This window comes from Aythya ferina (genome assembly GCF_964211825.1).
Source record: "Aythya ferina genome assembly, chromosome: 7".
NCBI lineage: Eukaryota > Metazoa > Chordata > Aves > Anseriformes > Anatidae > Aythya > Aythya ferina.
Window position 1 is genome coordinate 16213789 of NC_140302.1, and position 16613 is coordinate 16230401.

General features: G+C 48.3%; 1 protein-coding gene across 17 annotated transcripts in view; it reads left to right on the plus strand.

Moving 5' to 3' along the window:
• Positions 1–14046: 14046 nt before the first annotated feature.
• Positions 14047–16613, plus strand: part of CAMK2G (calcium/calmodulin dependent protein kinase II gamma) — a 107676-nt gene continuing 105109 nt past the window's right edge. For 16 of the 17 annotated variants that reach the window (XM_084524869.1, XM_084524878.1, XM_084524885.1 and 13 more), the window contains exons 1-2: positions 14047–14246; positions 15973–16067. In XM_084524869.1, coding sequence (XP_084380995.1) covers positions 14182–14246; positions 15973–16067 — 160 coding nt within the window. In that variant the 5' untranslated portion in view covers positions 14047–14181. Of the gene's footprint in view, positions 14247–14475; positions 14609–15972; positions 16068–16613 lie in introns of those variants that run through there. The other variant, XM_084524879.1, reaches the window with a different exon arrangement.

Here is a 16613-nt window from a genome sequence, read left to right on the forward strand (position 1 = left end):
TCTCACAGCTGTAGTAAACATTTCCTTTGGCTGTGGCAAACTGCCCTGGGGACTTTAAACCACAAACAGCAATGCAATTCTGCTTGCAGTGGGGATGCACATTAAAGTTCGACACAAAAACTAATTCGTGCCCCCCCCCCCCCGTCCCAGTTTTTTTCTTGTTTGTTCTTTGCAAATCACCTGGGGAGTCACAACCTCCAGTGTGTTGAAGTTAGAAAAAGAAAGACACCTGAGCAAACCAGAGCTTGGTATTCTGGAATTTATGAAAAGCATAAAGTTTGGTAGAAGCAAGTATTAATCATGGATTGCTGAGAGTGATGCACACCCTACATAGTATTCATTTCTCACTGGCTACAGGTTTGTCTGGTTAATCCCACACACTGATATTCATTGCCTAAATGAATACACCCACAGCAAGAACAGAGCAATTTTGCGGGGGCTGTTAGTTGGCATCACTTCACTGACTGTTAACAAGTCTTCATTCTTTATGGACCAGTTGCCAGTCATAGCTCTGTCCATGATTTATAGGGCTTAGAAGTGCCATCAACATCCTGCAAATGAAGAGATAGAAGCAAGAAGTGTAGGGCTTGTCTGAGGGCACTGCAAAACCAGCAACTAAACATCTGACAGTTGCAGACCTCTATTTACAAATGTAAATTGCCTGGTGGTGTCGGTCTTGTTGTGTTGAAGCAACTCTTGCAAAGTGCCCTAGCTCACAAACAGATGCCTTATCTGAAAAGGACTTTTCAAGAACAGTAAGCTCTCACAGGCTGTTGTGTTTGAACTGGACATTGTCACAGAAATGTGCCGTTCCTCGTGTTGCATTATACCTGTTAAACAGTTCTTCCTTCTCACTCGGATCTGCAATTAAGTGCCCTGCAGAAGGTTCCCAGCTCAGACTGGGTTTGTTGCCTGCAGAGGCAGAGGAGTTAGCCTGTGCAGAGCACCGTGTGGCAGGGCAAGGCACGCAGCTCGCAGCTGTCACCCCACACACTGGAGGCAGCCCCAGGCCCCAAGGCAGGGGCCCCTCACCTCAGCGCCGGGGCGGATTTCAGACATATGGGAACCTTGAGCTGCTCTTAGGGCTGCCCCGAGTGGCAGAAAACGCAAAGCCACCGTAATGCGCGTAAATCCAGCGGTCGTATGTGGAATGGAAGCCGGTGTAAGCTTTCGAACGAGTAGAAACAGCTCGTGTCTGAAAGCTACAGCGCTCTGAGCAGCACTCCCCTGGCAGGCTCGGAGCTGCTCCCCTGCAGGGGCTCGGCCTGGCCCCCCCCGAGCCGCCCCTTCCCGCCCGGTCCGACCCGGCCCGGGGGCTCCTCCTGGCGGCCGCCCGCTGCCGCTTGTCGGCAGAGCTCGGAGCCACAGGGCCGCTAAGGTAGGAAAAGCCCTGCAAGAGCATCTGGCCCAGCCACCCCCCTGCTGCCACTGCCACCCACCCCACCACGTCCCCAGGAACCTTTCCCTGACCCCCCCAGGGACGGTGATGCCACCACCTCCCTGGGCAACCCCGCGCCTGACCGCTGTTTCTGAGGAGAAAAGTCTCCTAAATGCCAACCTAAACCTCCCCTGGCGTAACCTGAGGCCATCGCCTCTAGCCCTATCGCTAGTTATCTGCAAGAAGAGCCCAGCTCCCAACACTTCCCTCTCAGGTAACAGAGAGCCCCCTGAGCCCGCAGCCTCATGTTGGCTGCCTCACAGATGTGGGCCTGCGCCCTGGCAGCGGGTGGCGTCCCTGCAGGGCTGAGGCACTGAGGCACAGAGGCACTGAGGCACTGAGGCACTGAGGCACTGAGGCACTGAGGCACGGCATTTCGCTGCCATCCATTCCTGGGCTCTTCTCCTGTGTGGATTGCACCCTGCTCATGCACCTGGCCTCCTCCTGGATCACTCCTCTTCACTCCTCTGATCACAGCGTGTGTGCTGCCACTGGACTACACATTTCGGAAAACACTAAGGTCTGCTTACAGCAAAGTGTCTTTTGGGGCAAGGATTTAAAATATTAATTTTAAATGTTTGAGGCCTCTTGTTATTTTCTGTGCAAGCATCATGTCCAGTTGTCTTCTTTCTAGTCTGAAGAGTCCCAGTTCACTTAGCCTTCCTTCATACCTCAGCATTACCTACCTGTGGTCATCCTTGTTGCCCTTCTTACTTGTGAATAGTCACGGTCTGCTCAGATTCCATCCTTTTGTACATGAAGGTGGGATTTTTTTCCTGAGGAGCATCACTTGACATCTGCAGTAACAGTTAGTGCAGGCAAAAGAGACCAACAGAAAAAAGCAAACATGAGAGTGGAAAGGAGTGAGATGCTGCCTTTTGGGGGCAGTATGCACTCGTGTAATAAAAATACCAAGCTGTATTTCTCAAGCACAGACTGTGTGTTTGTTGTTTCAAGAATCCTTATACAGGAACTACCTCCCCGTCAGACGTGATCTGGTTCCTTACACCTCCTGTACTCATTAACAGTGGGGCCATTACTTCAGACAATTAAGTAAATGTTTCTCTCACCACCTCCAGTTCCTAGAGTTGTCTCTCTTTTACTGTAGATTTCTTGTGAGTCATCTTTTTTTCTTTTGTCTCAATATATAAGCATGCTTACTTCTCCCTTATTACTCCTGCTAGTGGATAACTATTTGAAGAGACCCTATAGAGATGCTCTTAGTGGAGGTTAGGCTTTCAGCACAAGTTGTCTAGGCAAACTATTAAAAACAGTGGTTAGAGGTTCTCTTGCCCGTAGTGTGACACATGACAGAAGCAAGTGGCACCTTTAGCCTGGAAAACCTTAATTTAGCTCCTGGGAGCTAAAATATATGCTTTCTGGTCTTTGATTTCTGCCCTGTTACAGTGTACATACAAACAGAGAATGGAATCATTATTTTCTGAAAAACACAAGCAATTAATAATTGAGATAAGATGGTTAGTTGTTGTAGTAGATACCGATGCTTAGACTGTTTTTTTGCAGTAGGAGGTTTCTGAGATGCACAGAAAAAGAATGATTACTTCATAGCTGGCCCATCCTGATGTTAGACCTGCATTAATTTTCAAGAAAAATGCCTTAAATGAATTCTGATAGGATCATGGGATGTACTTCAACATTTTTCTTTTGTATTTCCCACCATCCTTTTTATGTGTAGTATTAAAAGACTGTTTTAAATAGATGATTAGAAATGAATTTTAATATATGCATTTAGCTATCTTGTGTAAATCTGTTGTTTTCCTCAAACATTTCATTGCCAGCTGACAATTTCCCTTCAAATAATTAAAAAATACATAGCTGCTGAGATAATTTCCTAACTGCCAAAAATCTCTTTAAGCTTAGAAAACTGAATGTAAATGATTATTTGTGATTTCTCCATTGAGGTAAATGACACAGAAAAGGGCAAGATCAATTTCTTCTCAGTCTTTTCTCTAATAAGTTTATTTATTTATTTATTTTTAATTTGATTAGTTCTGTTTCTGTAGTGATGTCCGGACATGACTTATTATTGCAACTCTTTTTCCTCTCCTTTTATTGCCATACATCACTGGAAAATCTAGCTGGCTTTTGTAAATAAGTAGCCCATCTCTAAAGGGCTCTGTTGACCTGAGAGAAGACATGATAGCAGGTCAGTAGAGGAAATGATTTATGATAAAAAGGCAGGGTCACCTGCTTCAAGTTCCTAATGTAAGGTTAGATTTAAAGAAGGGCATGCAAGCAAATGAGCACAAAGAGGTTTTTTACAAGCGGAGAGGACAACAAACACAGAAGTTGTAATGTCAGGAGCAGGACACACACATAGTTGAAGCTGACTGAAAGGAATATAGTTCTGCAATGTGGGTAATTCATAAACCCTTAAAGTGGAAGCATTTACTTAGCTAATTAAACCCCAGAGTTAAATACTGTAAAATAATCATTGTGGATGTGGTTTGAATCCTCTAGCAGTCTAGAGATCTTGGCAGCCAGGGTCTTTACACCTGGGAATGATTTATGTGTGCAGTTATTCAGCTTTAGCCGGAGTTGCACATCAGCTAAATATTGCAGTGAGTGTTTGCCGTAGGCGTTCACTTTCAAGCTCTGCAGCGGTTCTGCAGCAAGGTTTGCTGCTGCCGCTAGATGGCTCTCGGCGACGCTTTCTTGAGCACTGCTGAGCATCTCAGATGGTCAGCCGGTGATCCAAACTGTGCCAGGGCGGCACGCAATTTAGCCACAGCAATCCTCGTTTGCACTAATTTTTTGTCTGATTTGTTCTTCCTTGACATAAGGAACAGATGGACCATCTTTCATAATTTTGCAAACTATGATCTTCCAATGATGATCTGTTTTAGTGCTGTCTGTAGGACTTGAGAGCATGCAATGCTGATGCTTGTTTTATAAATGCCAAGTTTCATTGGCAGTGAATTGCAGCTTCTCCTTCTGGCCTCTTTTTTTGAGTCAGTGGTAGCAGGACAGTTCCTGTAGGCACTGACTATTTCACTTCCCCCACCTTCCACTTAGATGTTACCAGTCTGTTTTAACTGCAGATAGCTTGTATATTTTTAGTGCTACTTGTTAAATCCTTCCCAAACATCACGTGCTTCCAAGCCGTGCTGAAAGGTGCAGACACGTCCTGAAGGTTGCCTGTCCTCTGCTCCTCAGCTCCAGAATCAGCTTGTGTGGGCAGGGTGGGACACAAGTCCAGTGCGGGGTTGGGGGGCGTTGCTGCCAGTCAGCCTGTGCTGGCACCTTGGAGAAGTTACACTGGAAACGTGAATTCTGCATGTTGCTGTCGCTGGGCCTTGTGCTTGTACTGGTGTAGCCATAAGGCCCCAGCACCCGGTGCTGTGCGCTGGGTATAAACGTTATGCTGAGATGGTGGGGTGGTAGATGCCTGGCAACCAGCAGCCATGGGGAGTCCATGTAAGTGTTCTTTTCACTTCATACCTCACTTGCTACTGTTCCATCTATAAGCCTTGTAGCTGACAAAGTTTTGGCTGGGAGAAAGGAGTGGGAGGTGCAGAAGGCCAGACCCTCATCTCTGGCAGCCAGGTAACCTCCCGCAAGGTTTGCCTGTTAGCAGAGGGACTGAGACAAACGGGCACAGATGAGTTTACTGCATGGTTTCTATAAGAAGTCTACATCTCTAAATCAGCTATACGGGAGTCGTAGTTCAAACCTGTGTCTATCACAGTGTTTCCTGTACAGAAAGGAACAGATGTTACCAGAGTTTGGACAGTCACGTGTGCCCCACGGACCGGTGCTCTAGTTGGTCACCTTTTCACTTGAAGATAAAATAATGCTTTGTCACTCTTTCTCTGACCCACCCCCCAGTCTATCTTTGCTGTAGGGAGCTGACTCTGCTCACTGCCGTTGTCTCTGGATCCTTGCCCTCCACACATTCTGACATTTTTTGTGTGGGAATATGTATGTAAAATTGCCTTTTGTCTGTCCCTGCACAGTTTGCAGTCACTCTTTGCTTGGGGTAACAGCTAAGGGGCTGTAGTGCATGTGTACACAGGGGCTGTGCACCATCCAGCTGCATGTACACATGCACACCTCGAACATGAGTCACCTTGTCCACATCGTCACGGCTGGAAATGCAGCTCTGCCTCCTGCATTCACACGCACTGCTGGGATTTGCAAGTATTCAGGAAACAAACAGCCACAAACCAGAATCTTATTCTGCTGCTGTGATGGGTGTTTGCTCATACTTTTGTGATGTAACATGAGGACATTAAACACAGGAATAAACCCCTCCTCTGCAGCACAGAAATTCCTTAAAGTTTTTGAGGACTTGTGAATGTGCAAATATTTGTGTTTCCACAAAGTCAGGTGTATTTACCTTCTGCCCTTCAGAGGCAGGAAGTCTGTGTCACTGCAGCCTCACGGTGGTGGATTCTTAATGGGGATCCCAACCCAAACTGACAGATCGTGGATGTATTTTTTTAACCTGTCAAGAACCATCTTTTTTTTCTTTTTCATTTTACTTTTATTAACAAGATACAAAGAGTGAAGTACACTCAGAAGCAGCAGCAATAAAATTTGCAGCCACTCCACATAAAAGTGTCGCAGGAGCATAACAAAGGCTTAGTGAGTTTTTAATTGTAAGTGGCACTCCATGCCGAAGGCATAGTTTGGGGGAGAAATCTGGCGAGAGCTGCACATTTAACTCACAGTGGTGCCCAAAACTGAGATCGGTGGGGAACTGCCTGTGTCTGTCCGTGCTGGGGGAGCACCCTGGGTTCTGCCCTGCCCTCGGCCACTGCATGCCTGCGGGGTCATGCGAGAGGCACCGTCCCTCTCTGCCTCATTTCACCCTTTGTGAAACGTGATTTACTTTGCTTATTCCCACAGGTTTCATGGCTGTAAGTGGGGAGTGTAAATCACCGCCTTACTGTTGCTCTGGCTGGGACCTCAGGCCCATCTTTCTCACTGCATGCTTTCTAACATACCGGGAGATCTGAACCTTGGAGAAAATGGAGAGGCCAGCTACTGGGTGGAGGCTTTGCTGCGGTTCCCAGATACCCTTTTGCTGCATTTGTTGGCTCGGGCTGTGTTTGTAAACACTCACAGGCCCTCTCGTTTGGATTGTTCTTTGGAGCCAGATTTTCTTTTGATGTTAAACAGGATGTGTGTGTTAATTAATTTACTTTACTCAGGGTAGGAAATTGCTGCCAATGTTCTTTGAAGAGTCCTGTGAGCCATCTCTCCCCTCACATAAACATTCAGGCAATTTTGGTTAAAGTGTTTATTTTTTTTAACTATGCATAAATGCTAATCTGGCTGTTTTACAGCAGAGAGGCTTTACAGGCTCCTTTAAAAATGTCAAGGTCATGTTTAAACAGTTACTGTTTAAACTGAGGAGATGAAGCACTGGACCAAGAGGATTCAGAGATAAAAAAAATGAAAACCAGTATTTTATGTTAACAGGTGTTACTTGAGAGTGTAGCGCTCGTGAAAGTGATGGTGAAATACTTTGGAGGCTGGCTGCTTCTGCATCTGTTCATTTGTGCTTACACCGTAGACATTGCTAATGAACATACACCCTTCCTGCCTTAGTCCTGAGTTGAAAGGACTTCTGCCTGGTGATGACAGGAAAGCGCAGACTCTCTAAATGTTGACTTCCTGAGAGGGCCAGGAGGGGCCAGTTCATGCTGATTTTGGCAGTGACGTCTGTGATGTGGATGTATACTGCTTCGTGCTTCACAGTGGTCGAGGAGGCTCAGATGATTAAAAGTTGCTTGTGAGGCCTCTCCTAGTACTCTTATTCCAGGACAATAATCTAGAGCCATTTAAATCCAGACCTAATGGAGAATTTCATGGAAAAAATTTAGAATCTCCCCAAGGACAGTGCCATAAATACAACTGAGATGACAAGAGGAAGGAATTACAAGATTGATAGTATGAGATATATGCAGTTTATCTTTGAGTTGAGTTCAAACAGCTAGTAATGGCCAAATGGGATGATGACTTTGCTGGTGAGAGTTAAATGGAAAGTTGTTTTTGCAGTGATCTGCTCTCCATTTTAAAAAGCAAAGAAACAAAATGTGTTGTAGCTGGCACTGAATGGAAGCCTTTTAGCAGTAGCAATAGAAGGCAATGATGGACTGACCCACAGAAACCACACTGCTCATTTCTCATTCCTTTTGGTTATGGGTGACCCACAGCAATGAGGGAGTTGCTTGTGCATATTCTTCTCAACACTCTGAAAGACAGCATTCAGCTCATCAGGACTGTCCATCCATCATCTTTTTTGCAGGATTACCCTCCCCCTGGACAGATAACTATTTAAAAAAAAGAGGTAGATCCCACCACAGCACAGGGCATTAGTATCCAGTATTCATTCAGTAATCAGCGCCATTCAGTACGTCGCATGTATAATGCCATACGGTGGTTTAAGCTGGGGGAGATATCTGGGATATAGGGAGAATCCGTGTTCATCCTTTACGTAAGAGTCACGCAATCCTGTTTAAACAAACAGTGTGAATCTTAAAATAGCCCCTGGACATTCCATGGCGATGGCCATATTCAAATGAATGTTCAAGATGTTTCCCCACTATCGTATACCAACGCTGTAACCCTTCAGTGACAGCAGAGCCTTCTAGGCAGTATTAAGCTACACTGAGCACTGGAAACACAGATCTGGTCATTTGCTCTGATAAAGCAGCAAAATCTGCTTCTCTGTCGTCTGCTCACCAAGGGAGACAGCAGGCGTGGAACATTTTGAGGCTAAGGACATCTGAGGGAGATTTTAACCATTACAGTTACTGATAATTATTAGAGCAATTCATAGAACGTGACCGTGTTGCCATGTAAATGGTGGGGCATCCTGCTCTGCACCTGATGAACAATTGACATTGGCCAGTATAAAGAAGATAGGGATGAAAACTTGAAATTCTTTCAATGTAGCATTATTAATGTTGCAGTAGATAGACATAGAGGAAATCATTCTTGTTGCTCAGAACATTTGTCTAATACCTGTAATTCTCACTGGAGTTTTTTATAAAGTTCTATTCATACATTTCAAAGAATAGTTAAAAATGATAAAAGCATAAATATTTTGTAAAAGCGATCAGTTAAGAAAGCAGCCAGTGGACACTGCAGCTCAGGATTCGGACATGGTTTTATGGTGTTTCTCTAGCAAAGGGAGCTTTAAAGAGGAGGCTGGAAAGGCTTCTCTTGTGTAGCTCACGCTTTCTAACATAGAGTAGTAGATGAAATAGTATTGGATGGACTTGGACTTTCATGAGAAACATAAAATGAGGCTGCTATTGCCCCTTCTGCATGGGTCTGTGGATGAAGTACTCAGGTCTTCAAGACTGTCCACGTGTGCTCTTCTCCATGAGGCTTTGTCCAGGTGTCCTGTGTCCTTGTGCAGGAATCCAGAACAGACTGTGAAATCGGCCAATAAACTTGGCATTGATCCCTTAGCAAAGGTAGGATAAGGCTCCAGAGTCAAGACTGTGTGGAGTGAGCTTACAGCAGATAAAAGAGCTGTACATATACTGAATGCTTCCTTTTCATAGATGGAAACCTAAAGCATGCTTTTGAAATCCAAAGTGTCAAGTACTTTAAGCTGAGACCTAAAACAGCTTGTCTAGGTGGCTTGCAAAAGTCCTAATGAAAGGTGTGTGTCCCTATGAGTTGCTGGGGGAGGTGGGGGACCAGAGGCAGGCCACCAGCAGGTACATGCAGCCTGCTGGGGGGCACCCCAACACACAGAGCCTGCCAGCCTACTGCTGCCCTCTCCTTTGCCTGAACCCCCTGGGGGCAGAGGCCCGTGGCACGGAGGAGCGGAGATGTGCAGAACACAGTGGCCATTTGGACATACCTACTGACCCTGCCTCGTAACAGGAGAGAGCACTCTGTGACATTAAAATAGAACAAATTCGCAGTGCTATCAGGTTATATGTTTTATGAGCCATATAATTAACATGCGACACTCAGTGCCATGGGATATTATTGACTTAAATAGCTTAGTAAGAATCAAAAAGGATTAGGCATTGACATGAAACAGAATAGCATATGTACTGACACAAGCTAGGATCAAAATTACAAGGGCTACCAATCCTTGAGCTTCAGGGCATATTTTGATCATCAGCTTGGGGTCAGGAGGAGAGCCGTGCTCTGAGTAGTGTGCAGTATGCAGGTGGGTCGTACCGATATCTTTATTGGCTTGTTTTGATTCCTTTCCCTTCTCCTTCTCTGTCTTCCTCTCATCCCCTCCTGTTCTCCAGCCCTCACATTTATCATCTGGAATAGGTCACTGCTGAAGACAAGACACTAAACTAGATGAATGGCTGAATGGTCTGTACTAATAGGCTAATTTAATGTTTGTATCTTTCCAGAACTCTAGCATCTAATGTTTATTTCAAATATAAATTTTATATTCATTGGCTAAAAAGTTCATCTCTTTCCATCCTTCCTTCTATGCGTGCTACTTTTTGTCAGCTACACCTACAAATCCACTTGGACTCATTTGATTCATGATATTTCAGAGGCAGCAAATGAACCTGATTTTGAAGGAAGGAACAGAACAACCAGACACATTAAAGGAACCTGTTTTTTATGGAAGATACTCAGCAAATGCTTAAGACAGGGCTTATTTTGAGAGAGAGATCTTGTATTGTATAGCCAACATTAATAATCACCCACAAAAATAAGTTATTTTTTTCTGTATATGTGACAGTGAGTCCATTGTCAGTCACAGTAATATTATGTTTCATTGAGGTAACACTCTGCATTCTGTAGAGTCAGAAGCAAACTAGTTGTTACGAATTTTAGCACTATTTTCCCTTTCACCTGCTAAAAACGCTCATTTTAAGATGATACAATATTTTATAAAATTCTTGGGGTGTCGGTGTTTTGTTTTGTATTTTCAGTTGTTACTATATCGTAGTAGCACCAGGAAGCTCATGTAAGAGCAGGGCAGGTTGAGTTGCATGTCCTGTAGGTGCCCTGTGAGCAATAAAACCTACCCTGGAATTACTCGCTCTCAATGGACAGCAGAGGTACAGGGACTAGAAATGGCTTGATTCCTCGAGGGACCCCCAGTTAATGACAGAAAACCAGAGGATGCATGTTTTAAAAATATGCCTACTCATTCCAGTTGTTGTTGTTGTTGTTTTCCTTCTTGCTTTCAGTCTCCCAGACTCTTTCTAACTCCACCCATTCTTACCCTTCCCAGGTCCTTTATTTTTGCTAACGCCCTCTCTTCATATCTGGCACCAGTCAGCACTGCTCCGCTTGGCTGGCTGATACAAGCTGCCCTTTGGCTCATTTAGCGTTGCTGGAAAGGCGCTATCGTGCAGCTTCTCCAGCAGGTCGACGTTGTACTTCCCATTTTCCACAGCAGGTTGAATTGCAGTTAGCTTCTGTGAACTCATTTTGTAGCCCTTCCCTCTGCTTCCCTGAAGACCAAGGCTTTTGTGTTGTTGCCTTCCCACGGACAGTCTTTAACATGCCAAAGCTGACCTTAGGCTCCGTGGACAGATGGGGCCTGATCCAAAATCCATTAACATCAGAGGAAATGTCCATTTATGCCCATCAGCTTTGCATCAAATCCTTTGTATTTTACTTACTTTCTTTAGTGCCTCTTACTCAGCTCCGGTTATTAAAATCAGATTAATCTCTGACATATCCCTGACAGTTCAGCGCACTGTATAAGCAAGGCAGTGCTACTTCAAAAGATAGAGACCAAAACCGCTATTCCACTAATGTGAAATCTGAAGCTGGCCCACTAAAAGCAAGGCATTACTTCCAGATTTCATTCCGGCATAACTGAGGTCAGAATCTCTCTTACTATTCATTAGCTGAATCTCCTGTTACTAGCGCAGAGGCTCTCTCAAGAATGTTTCTTGCTGTTCAAATATATATTTCCTGGTCTCTGCAACGTTGCTCTGCCCTGGCACCATTGAAGATTCACCCGTTTGCAGTTTTATTCTCAGTATGAGTAGAGTGCTATGTCAGCCAGAACATCAATATTTCTTCCTGTTGACACAATACGCTCTCATCCATATTGCCACCCCTCCTCCTGCTTCATTTTGTCTACATTCCTTTTGAAAACTCTACTCCCGTAATTTAGTCTCCCACTCAATACTTGGTTTAATCAAGTCTGTCACTCAATTTATATCCCACTTCTCGCTTCACACAAGTTTCTCGGTTAGCAATCTGTTCTATAGCGCTTGCTATGCATAACACATGGTTAGCTTTTCTTTCCACTCTTGCTTCTCTGTTCCCTTTCTTATCTCCAGACTTCACTTTTCCTTGTAACACTTCAAGATTAGAGACTTCCTCTTCTGTCTCCCTCTTTTTATGTTCTACGTGTTTTTATGAGACCTCTGCATTCGGGGCTTCTCAAATACCATGGGGTGCCTTCTCCCCAGAACAGTCTTTGGGTCCGGTTAAACAGTTTTCAAGTTTAAAAACAAAATCATACCCAAAGAGTCCTCTAGGGCAGGAGCTGCCTTTAGCTGAGCCTCTGGTAAAGTGCATAGATAATAACGTCGTCAAACTTCTTTAAAGTCCTTCAGTGGGTGGCACTGAAACATTCTTTGAAGCAACTTAAGCATCTAACACTTTTTTATTTCTGTTTCTCCATGTCCCACCCACCCTGGGTTTTTATTTTTTCTGTTATGCATCCCCTCTTGTCTCCCATTGTAACCGCCTCATCTGCTATTTGTTTTAGCAGGTCCCAGTTAAATCCTAAGAATTACAAATCTTCCTGCTTCCATGCGTTTCTTTCATCATGAGTCAACAAGACACATGCGGCCTTTTCTGGTGGTGAATGTCTTCCTCCCTGCCTACTGCCCGCACTGTTTAGAGTGTATGCTCGGACTACCAGTCTCCCTTGTGTTCATGCATATCTTTAGGCAAACTTCTCCTGTTGCTGTACTTCTTTGTGGTGCCTTGTGCCCCCTCCCATCTTCATCATCTTTCCTTAGTTTGTAGGAACACGGGACAAATACACAAAAGCTTACATTCTCTCCCTCTGGCTGCTCTGTGCTAAAATCTGGTCTTAAATGTCCACCCCTCAATTTCTGTGGGTAGGAATAGCCAAAGAGCGGAGTACAGTCCTGTTCCAGGTGCATCCACACAGTTTTACATCGGGGACTTGGTTGCATGTCCGACTACATTGCTTGGTGCAACCACATCACAAACTTACCAGCTCGCCTTTCCTGCCCAGCAAACAGAACTCAATTGTGGGCAGTGGAGGCGCGCTGCAGGTTGTGCATCAGCAACACTGGCCGCCACCACTGCCTGTAGGATCTCCCACTTGGGATTTGTGCTTCCAGCTGATTGCTCCCATAAGGAGAGGAGTGTGGCTGAGTCAGACTGCCTTCCTCCTCATCCGCAGCTCTTCTCTGAGAAACTGGTGGGCCACTGAATGAGGCTGTGGGAGCAGCTTTAGCTCAGCACATTTATACCCAGCAGTTGGCACCTGTTGCTTAGGTCATTTGTTGGTCCCTGACTTATTCTGCTGGGTCAGCAGGTTTCCAGGTTTAAGTGCCGGCATGGCGTAAGACACAGAGCGCTCCTGTTTCATAATCTCCTTCTGGAAGTGCTTTGTTGTAGCACTGCTGCTGTACTGCCCTACTTCTGCTCTCTCCTTTCTGCACAGGCTGCTCGGGTTTGGACCCACCGCGTCGCTCAGGTGCGGGCTTTGCCTTTAACCTGCAGGCTGAGGGCGAGGGGGGCGATGCCGACAGATGCCGCCGCCGCTTTTTGTGATTGAGTAACACGATTTCGCAGTCCAGTTGCAGAGCGGTAATGCATGGCACTTACACGGTACTTTTCATCTGCAGATCAGTTTAATGCTGCTCCTGGCTTACGCCACGCTCATCTGCCCCTGCCCGGAGCAGAGCCTGCGCTCCGGGGCGCAGCGGAGGCCGGAGCCGTCCTTCCCTCTCGCCTGGCTCGGCGGCTGCCCTACAGAAACCTGCACAAGAAGCACATTTGGCGAGCGTTCAGCCCGAGCCGGGCTCGCTCGAACGAGAGGCGAAAACAAAGTTGCTCGGGAAGGCGCTGCGGGCAGCACTGCGCCCCGGGGGCTGCTCGGCTCCCTGCCGCGGCTGCGGGCTGCAGCTTTGGGGCTGCCCCCGTGTGTCCCGCCGCCCTCCCCACCCCGCTCCGGCCGCCCCCCGGGCCTCGACCTTTGGCTTCCCCTTCCCCCGGGGGGCAAGGGCGGCCTGGGGCTGCCCGGCGCTGCCTTCCTCCCTCTCCTCCTTCTCCTCCCTGCAGCAGGCAGCAGCACCCCTGCCCTGCCGCCGCATGCAGCAAGTTTCCCGGCCGCGGCCCCCCCGGGCCTGGGCGAGGAGGGGGCTGCCCCCGGGCCCCCCCGAGCCCCGCTCCCCCCGGCCGGGCGGTGCCGCCCCGGAGCGCCCCCGGCGGCCACACCCCGGGGCCGGGGCCGGGGCCGGGGCCGGGGCCGAGAGGGGCGGAGGGAAAGGAAGGGAAGGGAGGGAAGGAGGGGGCCGGCGCGGGGTGTCTCCGAGCCAGTTCTCGCGGTGCTGGCCAGGCTCAGCCTCCTTCCCCTCCCCGGCGAGCGGTGACTGTGCACGGCGGAGCGGGGAGCGCCCAGCCGGCAGCGGGGGGAGCCCGCGGCGCCCCGCACGGCCGGCAGGGACAGGGGGCTGCCGAGCGGCGGGCACGGCACGGCTCGGCACGGCCCGGCCCGGCCGCCCTGCCCCATGCCCCAGCGGCGCTGAGCCTCCCGCAGCCCGAACATGGCCACCACGGCAACGTGCACCCGCTTCACCGACGAGTACCAGCTCTACGAGGAGCTCGGCAAGTACGGAGCCCGCTGCGCGCCCGGCCCCGGGGCCGCGTCCCGGCTGCAGGAGGATGAGGAGGAGGAGGAGGAGGAGGAGGAGGAAGGGGATGAGCCGCCGAGCTCCGCTGCTGCTCCCCGAGCCCCCCGGCTGCAGGGGAAGGTGTCCCCGCAGCCTGCCCCGGCTGCGCGCTCCTGTTGCAGCCCGGGACTTCCTCTCTTCCCCCTCGCCCTCCCCGGGCCCGGCTGCCCCCTTCTCCTCCCCTTACTGCCTCTCCCCTCCGCCGCACGGTGCCCTTCCTTCCCTTCGGCCGGGACGCGGTACTCGGCTGCCGCTCCGCGATGCTTCGGTCCCCACTTCCTCGTCCCTGTGAAAGGACCAGGTGCTGCTGCACAGCGCTTCGCCCTCCCTCCGCCCTCCCTTCCTCCCTCCGCACTTGTCTCTGCATTGGCAGAGCCGCTGCGCCCTCGGACGGGGCTCTGCAGGGGGACCCGGAGGGGCAGCAGAGCAGCGCAGCGGCCGCCAGGCTGGGATTACGGGGACGGTGCCTCCCTGGGTGCCGCCGCTCCCCCCCCTTCCTGCACCAAGCGCCGGGCTCTGCTGCATCTCCGCTCCCCGGTGTCCCCATCCGTCCCCACGCTGCCGCAGCTGTGTGTCGCCAAGCCCGGGCCCCGTGCTCTCGGCGCCGCTTGTTGGTTTGTAGGCAGAGGTTGAGGAAGGGGAGAGAAAGGCAGGACTCCGCAGTGCCGGGAGGGCTCGAGCTATTGCAGGCGGTCTGTAGGGCGAGCTGTCTTCTGGGGCCCGCGAGCAGCTTCAGTGCCCGCTCCTCACGGTGTCACTACGTGCGTTTGTCCATGGACGTGGGCTCACGTTCCTGTTCTAAAAGAACTTGCAGTTTTCTGCCGGCTGTCTTTTATTTGTCCTTTTCCCCATTCCAAGACTTTCCTGTAAAGCCAGTTGTTACTCTTTTTCCCACCTTTTTTTTTTTTTTTTTTCCCTGTTCTTTTGAAAGAAGGGACCGCTTTCAAGCACTCATCTGTTTAATCCTGTAGATTTTGAGTCCCTATCTTTTCACCTTGGTCTCTGTTGTATTATCTCTTTTTTTCCTCACAGAAATCCTTCTTCCCTCTCTCTCAGACCTCTTCTCCGAGTGGCTCTTTGGAGTAGTTGTAATAATATCAATAGTTCCAGCTTGAGAAAATGTACGAAGCCTCGTAGCTTCCTACTCACTTCATTACTAGGTACATGCTTATCCCCATTTTGCAAGTGGGTAGACAGCTGTAAGAGTAGTAACTTCTGCCAAGTGTTGCAGGGATTTTGTGGCAGAGCTAGCGCTTGAACATGGGCGAGATGAGTCCGAGTTGTCTGATGTACCCGCGGGGGATGCTGTCTTTGGGAGATGGACTCACGGCTGGTGTTTGCGGCGTCGTTCTGGGCTGCTTGTCTTCCGTTCATCCGTCCCCTCGTGTTCTGTCTCTGTGCCCGTATGGTCCCCTCCCTGTTCCCGCTGGTCTGTCCGTGAGGGGGCTTGAGGGGGCTTCAGGTGGGCATTGGAGTACTGCATATACGAGGGTTTATTTGCTGAACAGGCAGCATGCACTGTCCATCGGATTCCCGTGTGTCATTTCCCTCCTCTGTATGTCTTCTGTGCTGTCCTTAATCTAGTCCATTCTGGGGATAGAAACTGCTGCTGTTGCATTCTTATTTTCAGTTTCATAGCGCCTATCCTCTTTATTTTTCTTTTAGGGGAGCCTTCTCTGTGGTCCGCAGATGTGTAAAGAAAAATTCGTCACAGGAATATGCTGCAAAAATCATCAACACCAAAAAGCTGTCAGCCAGAGGTTAGTGTCTAAATCTACTCTTGTTCTTTTTATTAATAGAAAATGCTTCGCTGCAGTTGAAGCTGTAATAAGTTTAAGGGATCTGGAGTTGTTTGTCTGGGTCACTGTTTGTTTCTTACAAAGCAATTGAGTTATGTGGCAAATACCAGATTAAAAGGAGGTTAGCATAGGAGGATAGAAAAATTCCTGTGTCTGGAAGTGGGTACTTTGTGAAGTCACGTTGTCTTTTCTTTTGGGGATCTTTCTCCTGCAAGCTGGGCTAGAGGTAGGTTTATAGCAAGCTTATCTTGGTGTGCATGTGTTCTGATCACTTGAGATAGAGACAAGTGTTCTGGAGTGATTTTGCTGGATGCTTTTTCTACATAGGAGATCTGTCTTACCTGAACAGATGTGTGGTTTTGTTGGTTGTTTGTTTTTTTTTTTTTCTTTCTTTATGAATGCTACGTAGCTTGCTCCTGTCATGTTGTAGTTAAATGTGGTGGGTTTGGGAATTAACGAGTTTGCCTTCAAAGGCAGAATTTGGCTGGCTGGGTAAATGCCAATTTT